Raw genomic sequence first — 18708 nt, forward strand, 5'->3', positions numbered from 1 at the left:
GTATCCTGGGATAGCCAGATGCCACAGTTCGCAGGAAGGGGTCATCAGGAGGGAGGGAATCTGGCAACCTGTTCGCTACCATTTTATCCTGAAGGATTTTTCTGGGCTTAAAAGGTCACCCCTGGCACCCAGAACTCAAATCTCGTCTGGGGTGGAGAAGGGCTGAAGGACTGCCCTGCTGCACTGAGGAACTGGCAAAGAGAAGCTGCACCTGGTGGCAAGCAAAGAAGAAGGGACTGTACCTGCTGTGTCCTGCTTGTGGAGAAGTCGTCTCTGGAACACAGCCGAAGCAAGAGACTCCAAGGGTCAGTTGGCTGACCTCCTGTTTGCAGCACAGGGCCACAACAGCTGAAGAACCCTGCTGGGGCAAGTTTCTAGCTTAGAATCTTCAAGTCGCTGTTGTGCAGCACCAGAGACCAGGACCTGATGCTCAATGTTGCACCCGAGTTTGCTGAGCTCGGGAGGGTCCTCTGAGTGCTGCAGCCCTGCTAAGTACCATGCATTCTTGCGTTAGACTGACGCATTTCAGCGTGGTGGTCTGCATCATCACACTGAAATGGAAAGGCACTCATTTATTATAGCACCTCCTGGGCTGTCAACAAGCCGGAGTATTGCTAAATTACTAGCACAGTGACAGAAAGCTAGCTGCGCGGTCGACGCTGCTTGCAGGCTGGCTGGGGGGCGGGGGCGGATAGCTTAGCTCGCTCTGGGCTCAGGCAGGATAGTGTTGCTAATTCACCCAGGTGTGTCACTCACAGACACACATGGGGCGGCCCGCTGTCATTGGCATGAGCAGGGGGCTGCACACACAGTTTATGCTCTCACTGCGTGTTGGTGACTTGTGCCCTGAATTACTGCTGTGATCTGATGTCCCCGTCACCTGCCAAAGTGATGGTGCCATGACAGGCACTACAGCCTGTAGTGCTGCGCTGCATTGAGTGCAGCAGAACTGAGGCCATGTTAAAAATGCAGTACCTGTTCCAGTCGTTGACGCAAGGCCTGGACCGCAGCCTCTGCTCAGGGTGCAGGGGGAAGTTGTCACAGCTGGCTGGCCTGTAGCGTGACAGCGCTGCAGTGTTCCCCGTGCCACAAGTAAGTGTGTCACACTGACTACCTTTTAAGTACCAGGTATGCTGTTTCAGACAATAGTTGCAGGTTGTATTACGGTCTCATTCGCGTCTTGTCATTGAAAGACACCGCCTCCTCTTCATCAGGTGCGTTCTCACAAATATCACTAGCTTACTGTACTTAGCGATAGTTTTACTAATGTACATTCCTTCTGTATAACCTACTTTTTTTTGGTAATTTTTAGGTCTCGCGACCTATCGATGCGCGCATGCGCATCGAGCGGAGCGAGAATTCAAGTGGCGAAAACATCATGAAACCACCAGCTTTTTGCTGGCGTTTTCATGCAGTTCATGTGAACCATGTGTTCAAACATGAACGCGCATCAGCCTCCCTCCATTTGCCGCAGCACAGCACATCAAAGGGCTTCGCCCAGCGAGCGCTCTGCGGCTTCTCGGCTTCTCCTCCCCTAATTACGCCACACACAGCCTTCCATGCATTTCTCCTCCCCCTCCCCAGCCAGCTTCCCCCAGGCCGTGTTCCCTCATCCCTCGCACCCCCTCGGCTCCCTTTCTCCGATTCCTCTCCATTTGTTCTTGTGTATCCTCCGTTGATTCCAGCCGTATTCCCACTCTTTATTTCGAAATCAAATGCTTTGCATTTGTTGCAGTCTATCCCTCCACTTTTAGAATTGTGAGCACAAATTGAGGAAGTTCCATGTACCTTGGTCCGGTTAAAGACCCAGCAGACAGCGCTCTGCACCGCCTTTCTTTCATTCTCCGAAAATATTACCACCACAAGCGTAACGCAGCCGGCTCCGGATCGACTTCAACAGCCGTGCTTTACCGAGCTGAGACCCCCTTTTTTGTCATTGTCTTCCGACAAATGTTTTTTTCCGCGCAGGCGTTCCCAGACGTTGCCGCCTGCCTTCTGCTGCTGATTATTGAAACCGAGCTGTTTTGCATTCGCGCGCGGCCGGGGTTCAGGGAGCTCTCCCCGATTGCCATTCCACCCTGAGCACGGTGCCAAATACAATTACAGGGATAGTTTTGCTGATTGCATTAAAATCATTAGAATGAAAGATCCCGAAATCGTACATTAAGGGGTGACATTAGAAAGAAGCTTCAGAGACAGGCTGCGCTGTCCCCAAAGTGAAAGCGATACAATTAGCGTAAATTGTGTTACATACACACAGAAACAAGCATTGGCATTGCCAATAGGTCTCGCTTGGGGACCTTATAAGTATTTAGTTTTGCAGCACAATATCCGATTATGCAACAAGGATATTGTGCTGCAAAACTAAATACTTATAAGGTCCCCAAGCGAGACCTATTGGCAATGCCAATGCTTGTTAATTATAGCGCTTTGTAACGGTCTGTAACAATCCATGTAATGACATAAATGTTTGCGCTATATAAAAATGCACATAAAGAAATAAAACTTGTATTCCCTCCTTCTTCACCCACCCTGTACCAAAGCCTCTGTTTCTGGGACGTCAGCCCATCTCGTGTATTAGAGGTGCTATCCGTCTGCTGGAGGGCGCGCTAGAGCTCTGCAGGGGCACCTGAAACTTTCCACCATCTCAGCTGTGTTCTGTCTGCAGAGCAGCAGGGGATTTCCAGACATTTACACCAGAGTCATGGCACAGGCAGCGAGAGCCTTTTAGACACTGCTGGAGCTAATTAAGGGGACAGGCAGCAGGGCTTCTAGGCAGGCGCACTGTTGGAACCGAGTTCGGGTACAACAATAGTAGCAAATAAACAGAGAAAGCTAGGAGAAACAACCACGGGCAGGGCTGTATCTGCAGTCGGTCCGATTCTTGCCCATAGAGTAGTTGTCATTCCTTAAGGCACAAGAGCACTTTAACTTTTTTTCATTTGTTTAAGGGTGCATTGACAAGCTGCAATCATTAGATACATTACTATATTAAAAATAACTTCAACAATGCCAGGCCTCGATTACATATGCAGTGGTACTTTTTAAATAAAAAGATAATGTTTTATTTGATTATGGTATTTAACATCACTTCTCTGCTTATAACATTCTAGTAGTCTCCATATATGACTAAGCAACACGTGTGCATTCTTTCACCTTTGCATGTAGTGTACTCTGAAGTGCAATGTCTGTGAAGGGAGCTTAGGCCATCTAAGTATGTGCTATTTTAACCCCTTCGCCGCGTCACTAATTCCCCCGCGGCACGAGGAGGACGGGGGCCGCGCACGGCACCGCGGTACGGCACAGTGGAGCTGTGCACATGACAAGCTGAGCACGTCATGACACCGCCCACGTAATGGAACGCCCCGCACAGGAGGGGAATTAGCCCCGCGTGGGCGTTCCATGGCCGCTATGACGAGCTCAGCTCGTCATGAGCACAGCTCCACTGTGCCTCATGACGAGCTGAGCTCGTCATGAGCTTCGAAGAGGTTAATAACATAAACCAAGGCAAATGGAGCGCTGTACATGGTCAAAGGGAGGAATACAGTCAGCAAGGTATCTGGGTGGAGATGTGTAATATTACTGTATTGTGCTATTGTGTTCTTTAAAAAGGTGCATCTACAACTCTTTCCTAAGGATTAGTGTTGAGGCAGTCCTGATGGATACAGGGATGTTTTTCCAGATCTTTGATGCATAGATAGAGAAAGTTAATTGCCTGTTTTATCACTTTTTTGAGTTTTTGGTCACCAGTCTGGTCCTCGCCCGTTTAGCTAAACTACGTGTGTTTGAACACCTGATCCTAAAGACCATCTCATTGCTCAAATGGGTGTAATTTCTGATATTTATGTTTCCCCCGTCTTCATTGCTTGATTTTGCTTGCGAGTGTCACTCATAGTCGTTGAAATGTCGCTCATAATTACACTGAAATTATGAAAATGTCACACATAGCAATCTGAAACCTTGGCAGCTATGGTGCTGTTTGGTCACCCAGAAGACAAGTTATTGCCCAAGGAAGGATTTGGCTGTGACTATAATAACGGTCGACTGGTAGCCCAGTGGTGACTGCTCTTCTACCACCAGGACCAAGAGGACTTCAAGAGACAATGACCCTCTGACCTGAACTGTCTCACCCCCTTTGTGAACCGAGGCGTCACCGCAGGAAGACCTCCGTCGACTGAATCACATCCACATCCTGTATCCCTTGTATTAGGACTTCCTTCATTGGAACCTATAGCAAAGGATAAATGTCCCTGGAACTGACTGAAGACTATTCTGATCCTCTATGGTAACCATTTCTGTAGACCTTGCTGGCTTCGCCTGACTGGCTACTGGAATTGGTCACCTAAAGTAACCCTAAGTATCCTCAATGACACTTTCCTATATTTTCCTTGACATAGTTTCTAAGTATCAAATTCATTGAGTTCGCCAATGCTTGTTCACTGTTAAGTGAAAACGTGTGTATTTACTGAACCTTGTAATTGCTGTCTCCGGAAACCTCTGGTGGATCCTTTTGATTGTGGTGTCTAAAAATACATAAAAATACTGTCTATTTTTATAAATTGGTATCAGATTCATTGAGGGTCTTGTGAATTTCTTCTTCAGTTGTTTAGTGCTGTTTAAATGCTTTACACTTATTCTTTTGTGTAATCCTTGCTGCTCAGAGATACAAGTACACAGGTTTGACCTAGAGTGTTTAAAAAATGAAACCTAGTGGTCCTAAAGGGGTTGGTGAGAGTATTACACTGTGAGGTCGCACAACCACACCATATAAATACATTCCAATTTCTTACAGAGGGTGTAAGCCATCTTCCTCTAGTCACTTAATATTACCTCTCGTTTCCTTCAGGATCCAAGTGCAAAGATAGGCCAGAACTGCAGTATCGGCCCAAATGTTACAATTGGCCCTGATGTGGTAGTAGAAGATGGGGTACGCATTAAACGGTGCACAATCCTGAAGGGATCCCACATCCGATCCCACTCCTGGTTGGAGTCCTGCATCATCGGCTGGAGCTCTTCTGTTGGGCAGTGGGTAAGTTGGATCAAAGTTCTGCCCTTTTAAAAAAATATAATTGAGATAAAAAGTTTTGTTTGTGATGCATATGTAGGCTTCGATAGAAATCATATACTCTAGCTGTTCTCTGTCATTATGACTTTTAAATTGAGACATTTATACCAGTAGGATTCTACATGGATATCGTATTCTATTAGCTGGGCCCACATTTATGTGTGGGTGGTTCGGGATATTGTCAGAAGTCTTGCCCACCTATCTCCCAGCCTCTTCTGGAGTTTGAGGATGCCAGTTTTCCCTTCGGTGGAGCTGCCACCACCCACACTGAAGAGAAAACCCTTTCACTGGTACAAATAGTAGTAGAAATAGGGTTTCAATGCCTATTCTGTTTTGGAAGAGCCTTCAAAGTCCTTGGCTGCTTCTTGTATTTTTAGTATCCTAGTCCGCTATGTGCACTGTGGCAGTCCCAGACAGGAATGCAGCAACAACATCCCCTATGCACTTGTTATCAAACTCTAAGCATGTTAGAGTCCTCTGCCTCAGGGGCCCGCCATTAGGGAAAAATAACATAATTGGTGCCCGGGTCTTTATGGTATGCCAGAGCTGCATTCAGTGTGCCCTTACCCTCCTTTTTAACCCACTAGAGGAGTATTTTGGTCTGGCACCATTTGGATTGGATGAGCCACTTCAGGTGACATTTTTTAACCCTTCCCATGCTGGTGACGGAACCGCTCCGTCCCCAGCCTCGGTCGCGCTGTGCTGGTGACGGAGCGGTTCCGTCACGGCGCGCTCAGCGCGGCGCTGATTTCACGCCTGCACGGCGCGTTCTATTAAGTGGGCGGGCCGTGACGGAACCGCTCCGTCACAAGCACAGCGCGCCCGAGGCTCGTGACGGAGCGGTTCCGTCACGAGCATGGGAGCACCGCGCGGCCCCCCTCCCCCTTAGCGCTGCGGCAAAATTGCCGCCGCAGTGAAGGGGTTACATTAAGCATGCCATGAGAGTGCATGTGTGTCCCTTGCTCTTTCTGACTGCTTTAGTTATTTGTCATCAGTGAGGAGGCTAAAATAACTGCATTGCAAATCGTTAATTTGATCCTCTCCATGGCAGTGGTGTCTGGCTACAGTGGTATGTTTGGCTTTAACTGGAACAATGTTATCTTGATCTCAACAGCAGAAAGCATACCCTCCATATATGTGGTTTTGTGTGCTCCTTGCTGAAGGGGGTAAGGAAAGAAAAAGTTTACCACTGCAGCCTGCAATTTAGGGTCAAATAAACGATTTTCTTACTAACACAACTCCATTATATTAAATAGTCATTGGATATTAGGATTTTGAAATGATACAAGAGCCGCTGTTATATTCCCCCAAATCTGACTTGGCATGAGTATTAGAAAAGTCCCAGGCATGGCCTGGACGGCCAACATGGTGAGCATGGACTTCTGAGCTCCCGCTGCAGTTGATCTAATGCCGCTTTCCACAGGTGCTGGCGAGCCTGATATGGGCAGGGCGACCATTGCACCCACATGGAGCCATGACCAGGTCGCAGAGGCTGGCCCCTGAGTGGCTTTTGAGGGACCTGGAGGGCAGAGCAGCTCACAGGTCCTGAGGCACACAGCTTCCAAGAAAAAGAACCACACAGTGTTTATGTAAACACTGTAAGGTTCTTTTTTAATAAACTTACACTACATGATTAAACTATCTTAGAATCCTCCCCAGGTGCCAGGCTGGATGTGGAAATTTTTAGAGCAGTACCTCGAGCAGCTCCATAGCGACGTCAATGGAGTCCATATAAGCCCTTTCCCAATGCGCCAACGTCTGTTCCTTCTTTTCTGCGCTAACTCGTGGATCCGCACTGTAGTTCCGCCGGCTGTTTTCGGCCTACTTGACGTCTCTCACCGACTAAGCAGTGTGCCTTTCTTCGATGTCCTCCGGGTTCAAGCCTTGTGAAACCTGTAGTTGACAAATGTCGCCACAGATCCTCACTCGATTTGTATGTATGTGGTGTCGGGGTGAGCACCACAATTCTGACAAGTGTGACTCTTGTCAACAGCTCCAACCGAAGGTATGCAAGGAGCGTCGCATGAAGTTCGTGGCAGCACGGATGTCAGTCTTCAAAGTCTTCTCATCGTCCTCTGTGTTCTAGGGACCGACCGCATGTCTGTTCTAGTAGCCGTTTCCGCATGCTTCATTCACCTTCGACTTCTGGAGGCAAGTCTTGGCGCAGGCGGTGGAAGTTACAGTGCCTCCAGCCTTCATCGCTTACCGATGAACCCTACCCTTCGGTTGAAGTGCAGAGGCATGAGTCTGTCCCGCATCTCCCCACCTATCATGGCACCAGGGTGTCTTTGCCCAGATGAGACTATATTCTCAAGCTCCTTTTTCTGCTCTTGGGTCATCTCCCTCTGGAGGACCTTCGGGCCCTACAGAGGTGCATGAGGTCGTGCCTGTGACTCAGTTGGTGGGTTCGCCGCTGCACAGCCGTTGGGGCTTCCTCCTTCAGCTCCCACTTCTGGTCTGCCAACTCAGATGTCTGTGTCAAGCTCTTGCCTACTTGCTCTGATCATGGTTCTGTCGATGCCAATTGACGCTCCTTCTGACGTCGAGGTATCGCGTTCTCGGAGTTGACTGGCTTCCGTTACGGCACAGATGGAGCAGATTGTCTCAGACTCCCTTCGGGCTGTTATTCCGAGGTCCATGGTGGTGAAAGTACTATGGAAGGTGTGGTGTGTCCTCCAATTCTAGACACAGAACCCCTCCCCCCCGCTGTCTGGCTGGTTACATGACATGGCTGAAGCCAATGGCTTAGAATCTTCACCAGCCTCCTGTCTCCTCCCGGTTTGGCTACGGAGGCAAGTTCCACTTTGGCAGATATGCTCCATCGAGTTTCAATTGCCCTGGATTTACACCTTCCTTTGGTGAAATTGCCAACAGAGCCCTTAATTGGTGATCTACACCCTGCCCAGTCTATTGTTGAACCTGTACTACCTAATAGCGACTGTCTTTTCAATATTATTTTGGGTGCTTGGACGAAACCTGAAACAGGGCTCTCTGTGGATCACTCAATTTCTCAGGCATCGCCAGGTCACGGAGGATCCCTCTTGTCTACTTTGACATCCCTCTATTAAAAGCTTTGTGGTTCAGGCTGCTTTAGACACGCAGAATGTTGATTTTTTTCCCCTTGGCCATGAAATTCGACCTTTGTGGTAGGCATATTATCTCTTCTAATGCCACTCTGTGCTCTCTTAACACTTCTTGTGTGTTCGCCTGCTTCTCCTACAACTTGTGGGACTCTGTGGAGCGCCTCTTGCCTTCCCTTCTGAAGGAAGCCTGGAAGGCTCTTGTTCGCCTGGTACAAGATGGGCAGCAAGCTGCCACACTTAGCATCTGCTGTGGTATGGATACTACTGATTCTGATGGTCGGGCTATAGCCTTTTCCATTGCTCTACGTTCACGCGCTGAGCATGGTTGCATACTTCTAGGTTTTCAAAGGCTATGCAAACTGCTTTGAGCGCACCTGCCTTTTTGGCGCGCAAGCTGACTCAGCTTTATGCTGGTTCAGGTATAGTCATGGTGGTACTGATTCTCAACTCATTTTTACCGCTTGACTTTCCCAACCTAGTACTTACTCTGTGGCAGGTATTCTGTTTATGTTGTGCGGTTGTACTATCCTTGTTCCCTGTTTTCGAGGACCTTATTTGTATGCTTCAGAGGCATTTTAGTGAGCTACTTATGCACTTTGTATCTCTTTTAGACACTTTGCCTTCCTCTCTTCTCTGCCCATGTGTCCATATGGGTTATGCTGGTGCCTCAGGCAGGCAGCCCCTTTGGGTGCCAATTGGTTCAGACCTGGGTTTCCTAACTCCATCCTTGCCGTGCTCCTGTGACTGTTCGTCTCCAGCAGTCTTGTATTTTTATGCCTGTTTTCTACATTTCTGCCTTCTTAATCGTGGGATGACTGTTGTGTCTTCTGTTCGGTCCTGTTCACCTGGGATACCAGACCTCTTGCTTGTTTGGGTTATTAACTGGTACCCTTTTTCACAAGTAGCTGCATTTTTCCTTTCCTCCCTCCACTCCTGCCTTTGTGGCATCCCCACTTTTCTATGGGACAGGTTACGTTTCACCCCCCCCCCCCCCCCATCCTTGGTGGGGGTATTTCATTCCTTTTTTCTTGGGGTCTATCCTGTCTTTTCTCACATTTACATGATACGTTGGTAAGGCTTCTTACCCGTTTCTAGTTTCCATAAATCGGACAATATGTGATTGTCATAATCCACTATCTGTTGCCCTTCATTTTCGCCAGCCCTTTGTTTCACCCTTGCGGTCTTCTTCATTTTTTCCTTCATGGTGGATGTAGGATCTTTCTGGTATAGATACCCCCCACTTTTTGCCTGGTGTCAGTGTGTTTTGACTGTAGTTCACTGGGCTCCTGCTAACCAGGACCCCAGTGGCAGTGCTCTCTCTTCTAAATTTTATGGTAAGTACTTTTGTAGGAAGCTGGCTTAGTATATGGTGCACACTTATTTAAGTGATGCACCTTGCATTAATCCAGACAACCTTTATGGTGATTTAAGTGGTCTTTGATTACCATAGGAAGCTCTCAAAGTGGTAGCTGTAGAGAGCAGCCTTCAGGCTTATCTTAAAGGAGTGTAAAGCAGCTTGTTTTATCACATTTAATCGTTAGTGTAGATTAGATAAAAAGGAACCACAAAGTGTTTTATAAAAATAAGTATTTATCACACAGCACAATTACAAACAGATTAGTATAGCTCCTACCCGGAGATATCAACAATACACACAAAAATACTTCAAAATAATCAGGTAACTAGCACAAATATACACTGGTCCTCAGGGGGAGACCAAACCATATACTAAATAAGTGGAATGCTAACTGCAAAGGAGAACGTTTTTTGGACCAGATGACTCAGAGGAGCTGGGACACAAGAAACCACCCTAGGTAAGTACGCAGGAACCCCACAGAGGCTGTTTGCAGAGTGGAAACACAGCCGCGTGCCCAATGGAGAGCGGTTGCCGTTTTCAAGAAGGACCCTTCCCAGAGGGCCCCTGAAGAAACCCTATAGAAGACAGAAGGTTGGAGAGCCACCCCACCCCTGGATGCCCCAGGAACCAGGTTACCTGCACCAGAGAAGCCAGATGCATAGGGGTGAAGTGACGTCAGCACCTGCCGTAGAAGACAATGGAAGACTTCAAAGGAGATGCCTCTGGAAAAGACTGTGAAGGTGTCCGGTGAAATCAAAGGGTGGATTTGTGAAGTGAAGAACCTGCAAGCAGAGGGGATAGAATCTATACCAATCCGAGGTGAACAGGAGGCACGGAAGCACACTGCCCACCGATGTGGAAAGGTTCAGAAGAGACAACTGTGACCGTGTCGCTGCAGCTGTGAGGACCAGGCAAGGCTGAGGAAGACCAGGAGCTGTGCATGAGCAGTCCCACGTCGGATGTCGGTGCCTAGGTGGTCTGTGTCCGGTGGGAGCAACAGCAATCCTGGGTAGCCGCAACTGGCGTGGAGAATGCAAAGATGCTGACTTTGGGACGAGCAAGGTCTAAGGGATTCACCAAGTGCAGGAAAGTCAGAGCAGGCCAGAGCAAGCAGGGAAGCCCACTGAAGCAAGAGAAGACTCTCAGGAGGACTCACAAACGGAAGGCACAGGACTCGCAAAAGGACCTTGAGCAGCTCACCAGAGATGAAGGCCCCCAATGCAGAGGATGTGGTAAGAACGCTGGTCTTAGATGGAAGAGATGCTGGAGCTTTTTGTAGCCTGAAGATCTCTGGAGTGCAGAGCCTACAAGCATTGGCAACAGCAAGTCAACGCGGTGCACAGGGGTTTGGTCCCAGCTCTTCAGATGAGGGATACTGGCCTCAAAATTGGAGAGAGGGCAGGCCAAGCCTCGAGGGAGTTGCAGAACAACCACCTGTGTTGCTGAGCCTTGGGAAGTTCGAAGGACGAAAGGAGCAGAAGACCGGTCAGCTTTGTTGCAATGCCTGCAGGGGAGTGACTCCTTCACTCTAAGGGAGATTTCTTTATATGTCCTCGATGCCCACAGGTCTAGTGAAGAACATGGCAGAAGCACAGACACAGATGACAACGACGAAGGCTTGAAGAACAGCGAGACCATGAGCAGCATGAGTATTACTTGGTGCAGTCTCGGTTCCAGTCGTAGTCCAACAAAGTCCAAGTGTCCAGATGGTCGAAGAGTGACGTAGTTTCGGGCTTGAGTCTTGCCCCATGACGAACTTCAAAAAATACCCACAGGTAAGCCCTTAAGTACCCTAAGGAAAGGATTGGAACGACTCGGGGTCCCTCCCAAAGGAGGGGCTGGACAGAGGGGAGGATATTCCCATGCCTTTTGTCCAGTTTCGTGCACAGGGGTATTGCTAAAGAAAAATCCTCAGGTTCGAGGCATGTGGGCTGCTAAATTCATATCTTAGCATTAGATCGCCGCCTAGTGTTGGGCTCGGATGATTGCACATTGTTGTCCTGGAAGAGTCTTCGAAGTATCCTGAGATAGGTGGCTCCTCCCCTGGACTACAGTGCGCATGGGCATCGGCTCCATCCCCAGATTGTTTTTTTCCGCCATTGGGTTCGGATGTGGTCTCGACGTCTTACTGTCGGAACCAAGTAAAACTAACTTTTAGCGACCAAAAGGCCTCGATTTCATTGCGTCGGTATTGTCTGCGCACGGTCTCGAGTCTTCCGTCTCTTGGAGCCGGAATAAGCGGAGTTTTCTTCGCTCTCTGAACTTTGAGGCCTTCTCGTCGCGACACGACTGCAAGCCTTTTCGGACATGGAGCGGAGCCCGTTTAAGTACTGCCCGCTCTGTGGGTCCAAGTACCCACACATCGATCTACACCCCGTCTGTAACAAGTGCCTTTCGCCTGACCACGACGACGGAAAGTGCAAATTGTGTGCGCAGTTCCGCTCCAAGAAAACTCTCAAGCTTCGGCGCGCGGTGCGCTTGGAAGCTAAGCAAGCGGCCCCGGATCCGGAGAACATCTTCGGCGACCAGGACGAAGAGGTCCAGGGTCACCATCTACAAATCTCCCCACCAGAGACGGAGGTCGAGGCGGATCCGGGAGACGACGACGGAGTCGCGGGTCAAGGCCTTGAATACGTCGAAGAGGTAGGAGACGACGATGAGATTTATGGGGCCGCGGCAGACAGCTCGGGGGACGAGCTCTGCCCCGAAGGTTACGAAGATGCCGACCGGGACACGGGATCGCCTGTCGGCCTTACCCAAGACCCGTTGCCGCAAGCCACAGCCCCGCCTTCGGGCCCGGCTACGGACTCACTTGCTGAGCAGACTGTTTCGAAAACGAAACTGAAACCATCGGGATCGACGACACCTAAAATGGCCGACCCGAAAACGAAACCGAAACTTAAGGACTCGAGTGTCCCTAAGATGGCGGCCGTGCAGGTGAAAAAGACGGTGCCCGCTACCCCATCGGCTCCGTCGACCTCCGGTCCGCAGAAGCCGAAGAAGTCCGTCGATTCCGATGCTGCAAAATCGAAACCGACGGCTGAGGAGGGGTCCTCCAAGAAAGATGGTCGGCACGGGTCAGCGGCTACGACGCCGTCCAAGCCCGCCAAAGTCGGCTCCAAGGAGGCTACGCACAAGAAGTCTGCGCCCCGGACTCAGGAATCGGAGGCGGTGAAGACGGGTTCCGTGCCCAAAGCGCACAAGGCCCACAAGGACGTCGGATCCGAGGGACCGATCAGACCATCCTCGTCAGCGACGAAACCCACTGTGAGTGAGACGTCCCTCATCGCAGACTCACTGCAAAGAATCAGGGAGAAAGCCTTTGCCCCGTCGGCTCCGATACCATCGCCGCAGCCGCAAAAGGACACTCCAGCAAAGCCTTCTGGGAAACTTCTCTTTCTTTTGCCACCTAAGGAGGCGCCGAAAGCGTTTTCAACCAAACCGGCTCCGAAACAAGTTTCTTCGCCGGCTGGCCCGCTTCCACGTCGGGTACTCGAATCAGAAGACGATTCAGAGCATTTCATCGACGCTGACACAGGCAAGCTGACCCTCTATAAGAGGAAAATCACTTCGGAGCCAGTGGACTCCTATGTCATCCCACTGAAAAAGAAGAGGGTGCCCCTTGACGCCTCAGGCCTCACGGAGCCAATCCAGCCTCCTCCAAGACGGAGCCCTACTCCCTCCCCAGAACACTCTGCGGGTGAGGGGTATGATGAGGACGAGCAGTACAATTTCCCTATCGATGAACCTGATGCACAACCGGATTCATACGATGACACTGGTGACCAGAACACCCAGGGTGTGGGGCAGGACCCGCAGCTCTTTAATGCACGTGCATCCCCGACTGAGGACTCAGCAGGCTTTCATGCACTACTTGAAAGGGCGGCAGCCAATCATGATGTGGACATGCATGCCGACCCGGTTGAGGAAGACTTCCTTTTCGACACCTTTTCAGTCTCTGAAAGGACAGTAAAGACACTTCCTATGCTAAAAGGAGTCCTCAAACATGCTGGGGACATTTTTAAGGAGCCTACAAGAGCGAGAGTGGTCAACCCTCGCATTGAAAAGAAGTACAGGCCTGCACCTGCGGACCCCGCCTACATCCGGGGACAATTGCCACTGGACTCTCTTGTGGTCGCCAATGCCAGGAAGCGTGCCAACTCCCAGACAACGGGTGAAGCTCCTCCCCCGGATAAGGAGTCCAAAGTGCTAGAGGCAGGGGGCAAAAGAGTAGCTGCACAGGCATCAAACTTTTGGCGCATCGCCAATACACAGGCGCTCTTGGCGCGTTACGATAGGGCACACTACGACACCCTAGAACAGGTTGTACAACACCTGCCTCCACAGTTCCAAGAAGCTACACAACTGCTCATTAACGAAGGGAAGCTAATCTCAAACGCAGCCATCAAGTGTGCGCTTGACGCTGCAGATACAGCTGCTAGGGCTGTCAACACTAGCGTTATGCTGAGACGACAGGCGTGGCTACGCATCTCAGGCTTTAAACCGGATATTCAGACAACAATTCTTAATCAACCGGTCAATCCTGATAGTCTGTTTGGTCCAGATGTTGACACCACCCTAGAGAAAATAAAAAATGACACGGAAACTGCTAAATCCATGGGGGCCCTGCAGTCTCAACAGTTTCGTGGCAGCAATTTTCGTCGCTCAGGTGCACGTGGGGTCACCAGAGGACAAATGGGTCAACAATCCCAGTTCTCAAAAGGTGGAGCGCAATCCTCGTTCACGAAACAGAACAAGGGAGGTTACAGGAATAACAGCAACAGAGGTCGCGGCAGAGGAAACAACAACCCCCGCTCCTCTACTCCAAGCAAACAGTGACTCTCTGTCACTGCCCCCCGACCACCTAACACCTGTCGGGGGGAGACTGCAGCAGTTCCTGCCCGTCTGGAAAAACATCACCACAGACAGGTGGGTGAGACAACTAGTCCAGTATGGTTATTGCCTAGAATTGAAGTCCACTCCACCCAACATCCCGCCAAGGCAAAGGCCTATGTCCGCAGAGCACTTGCTCTTATTGCAGCAGGAGGTAGTGGTGATGCTGCAAAAGGGAGCAATCGAGCAAGTGCCGGTGGGAGAGGAAGGCACAGGGGTATATTCCCTGTACTTCCTTATTCCAAAGAAGGACGGATCTCTCAGACCCATTCTAGATCTACGCCCCCTCAACCTGTACATACTATCGGAACATTTCCACATGCTTACACTGCAACAGATTCTTCCCTTGCTAAACCAAGGAGATTTCTTAGCAACCTTAGATCTCAAGGATGCGTATTTCCACATTCCACTACACCCGTCACACAGGAAATACCTCAGGTTCACTATTCAAGGCAGGCACTACCAGTTCAAGGTCCTACCCTTCGGAGTCACAACAGCCCCGAGGGTGTTCACCAAGTGTCTGGCGACAGTAGCGGCGCACCTCAGGAGGCAGAACATCCATGTCTACCCCTACCTACACGACTGGCTCGTACAAGCCAAGTCAGAGCAGCAGTGCGCCGCGGACATGTCAACTACAATTCACCTTCTTCACGATCTGGGTTTCTCCCTAAACTACCCAAAATCGCATCTTCAGCCGGCACATGTCCGGCAGTTCCTAGGTGCAACGATCAACACCCTGACGGCCATGGCTCAGCCAAACCAAGTCAGGATAGACAGCATGCAGGCCCTGATCCAAAGGTTCAGGCCACAACACTCGCTTCCAGCGAGAGTGTTCATGCAGTTGATAGGCATGATGGCCTCCTGCATCTTCATAGTCCCTCACGCACGGCTACACATGCGCCCGCTCCAGGAGTGCTTAGCGAATCAGTGGACACAGGCTCGTGGACAATTGACAGACCTAGTGTTGGTTACCAGTCGGGCATACGACTCTCTGCATTGGTGGACTCCACACAACCTTTGCAAGGGCCGACTGTTCCAAGAGCCTGTGCCGCAGATTGTCCTGACAACGGACGCATCTCTCCAGGGATGGGGAGCTCATGTGCTCACTTACACAGTGCAGGGACTATGGTCAACGCAGCAACAGAAGATGCACATCAACTATCTGGAACTGATGGCGATCTTCATGGCGCTCAAGTCCTTCATTGTACATCTGTGCAACAAGGTCGTGCTAGTCCGGACGGACAACATGACCGCGATGTACTACATTCAAAAGCAGGGAGGCACCCACTCGCCACAGCTGTCTCATCTGGCTCAGAGCATGTGGAAGTGGGCCATTCAGAGGAACATTTTCCTCATGGCAGAACACCTCCCAGGAAAGGACAATCAGATGGCGGATCTGCTCAGCAGGTACAGCCATCAAATGCACGAGTGGGAGTTACACCCATCTGTCCTCCACCCGTACTTCCAGCAGTGGGGTCATCCGGAGATAGACCTGTTTGCCACAAAAGAGAACGCAAAATGCCAACACTTTGCCGCCAGGTTCCCTCACCCACAGTCGCAGGGGAATGCGATATGGATGAACTGGTCAGGCAAATTTGCGTACGCTTTTCCGCCAGCCCCTCTAATACCGCTGGTCGCAAGAAAGCTAAGGCAGCACGAGATGACTCTCATCCTAGTTGCTCCAACGTGGGCGCGCCAAGCATGGTACACCACGTTCCTCGAACTCTCAGTGGTGCCGCATCAAAGACTGCGTCTCACGCCCAGTCTTTTGACGCAGAACCATGGAGAAATTCAGCATCCAGATCCGCAACAGCTCAACCTGGCGATCTGGCTCCTGAGGTCCTAGAGTTTGGGTACCTTAACCTGCCTCCAGAATGCATGAGCATCATCAAGGAGGCGAGGAAACCAACTACTAGAGCATGCTATGCTGCGAAGTGGAAGCGTTTTGTCATCTACTGTACGGCCAATGACATCAACCCGCTTGATGCATCTATCCCCAACATCATCTGCTATCTGTTGCATCTTTACAAGTGCAATCTGGCGTACACTTCCATTCGGATACATCTATCCGCCATAGCGGCTTATCTTCAGAACAGGCAGCACAGCACCTCTCTGTCTTCAGAGTGCCCGCCATTAAAGCCTTCCTTGAAGGTCTGAAAAGAGTCATTCCCCCAAGGACACCGCCAGCTCCAGTGTGGAACCTCAATGTCGTCCTCACCAGACTGATGGGACCACCATTTGAGCCACTGCACTCGTGTGAACTCCAGTTCCTTACGTGGAAAGTAGCTTTCCTTATAGCTATTACGTCTCTGAGGCGTGTCAGTGAGCTGCAGGCGCTCACAATCCAAGAGCCATTCATTCAAATTCATCCAAATAGGGTAGTGCTACGCACTAACCCCAAATTCCTTCCGAAGGTGGTGTCACAGTTTCATCTAAACCAAACTATTGACTTACCAGCATTCTTTCAAAACCCGCAAACGGTGGCGGAAAGAATGCTCCATACCTTAGATGTACGGAGGGCGTTGATGTACTACATAGACAGAACACAACCCTTTAGAAAGACAAAACAACTCTTTGTTGCCTTCGCACCACAACACAAAGGCAACCCAATTTCCAAAGCAGGGATAGCCAGGTGGATTGTTAAGTGCATCCAGATATGTTATCAAAAAGCCAAACGCACTTTAACAATACCCCCCAGAGCGCACTCCACACGCAAACTGGGGGCATCCATGGCTTTCCTAGGGAACATTCCTTTAGAGGATATTTGCAGAGCAGCCACGTGGGTCACACCACATACCTTCACAAAACACTACTGTGTTGATGTGCATTCCAAGCAGCAAGCAGCTGTAGGACAGGCTGTTCTCAAGACACTTTTTCAGGTTTCTGCAGCTGGCACGGGCAACCGCCGCTGATGGAGGGACTGCTATGTATTCTATGCTAAGATATGAATTTAGCAGCCCACATGCCTCGAACTGAATATGCTACTTACCAGTATGCATCTGTTCTTGGCATGTAGGGCTGCTAACATTCATATCGCCCACCCTCCTCCCCGGTGCCTGTCGCAGCTGCAGATATACTATTGTATTTATTCATTAGCATGGACATCCTTTACACTTTTCACTCCATCTTCTGCCACAATGGCGAAAAACAATCTGGGGATGGAGCCGATGCCCATGCGCACTGTAGTCCAGGGGAGGAGCCACCTATCTCAGGATACTTCGAAGACTCTTCCAGGACAACAATGTGCAATCATCCGAGCCCAACACTAGGCGGCGATCTAATGCTAAGATATGAATGTTAGCAGCCCTACATGCCAAGAACAGATGCATACTGGTAAGTAGCATATTCAATCCAGTCTGACGCCTGGGGTAATTCTGAGGTAAGGAATCTATAACTACATATGTCAAGGAAAGAAGCTCCAGTGAGACTGCGTGCTCACTCCACCAGGGCTACGGCAGCTACTGCTGCCTTGGGACGTGGAGTCCCTCTCATTGACATCTGTCAGGCAGCCATATGGGGGTCTCTGGACAGGTTTACTAAACACTATTGCCTGGACAGCCAAGTACGGAGAGATGGCTATTTTGGCCATTCTGTGCGCCAGGATTTTCTGGTGTGAACTTAGTTTGCAGACCCTCCTCCAGGATTGACATTGCTGGAGTTTCTATTCTAAAGGTAAGGAATCTATAACTACAGTCTCTTTCAGATGAACAATTTACTTACCTTCGGTAATGATGTATCTGTAAGAGACATATGCAGTTATAAATTCCTTACTGCCCTACTCATCCTCCCCGTTCTGTGAACTGACTTCTAGGGATAGGGACTTCCTTCCAGGGTGCTAGTTTTGTGCACCAGTGGTCAGTGTCTTACATGGCTCTGCACTTCTGGCGTGGGAAGTAGTGTCAGAACTGACTTCAGCACGCAGGGGCGGCGTCTAAATAGACACCGTGACGTCATCCCGGTGAGCACGAAGCCGACAATGGACATGGAGTCGACCGACGCCACCTTTGAAATTCCAACGCACAGGACTGCTGATATTGCACGTTCTCTTCGGTGGTGAACAGATCTAACCAAGGCTCTCCCCACTGCTGAAAGTGACCTTGCACCACTTCCGAGTGAAGACGCCATACATGATCAGTTATGTACCCACGGCTGAGCCCGTCCACTCGGCATTCAGAGAACCTGCCCGGTGTTGAACCACCAGGGTCATGCCCTGATGTTCCAGCCATGTCCAAAGGCGCAGAGCCTCTTGACATAGGGTCCACGACCCCACCCAGCCCGGTTTGTTGCAGTACCACATGGTAGTGGTGTTG

The 18708-nt window shown here is 50.1% G+C and overlaps 1 protein-coding gene across 1 annotated transcript in view; it reads left to right on the plus strand.

Annotated features, from left to right (window-relative positions):
* Positions 1-18708, plus strand: part of GMPPB (GDP-mannose pyrophosphorylase B) — a 185588-nt gene that overhangs the window by 161428 nt on the left and 5452 nt on the right. Inside the window, exon 9 of the mRNA XM_078661210.1 lies at positions 4847-5029. Coding sequence (XP_078517336.1) covers positions 4847-5029 — 183 coding nt within the window. The remainder of the gene's footprint in view (positions 1-4846; positions 5030-18708) is intronic.

This window comes from Lissotriton helveticus, chromosome 9 (genome assembly GCF_964261635.1).
Source record: "Lissotriton helveticus chromosome 9, aLisHel1.1, whole genome shotgun sequence".
Lineage (NCBI taxonomy): Eukaryota > Metazoa > Chordata > Amphibia > Caudata > Salamandridae > Lissotriton > Lissotriton helveticus.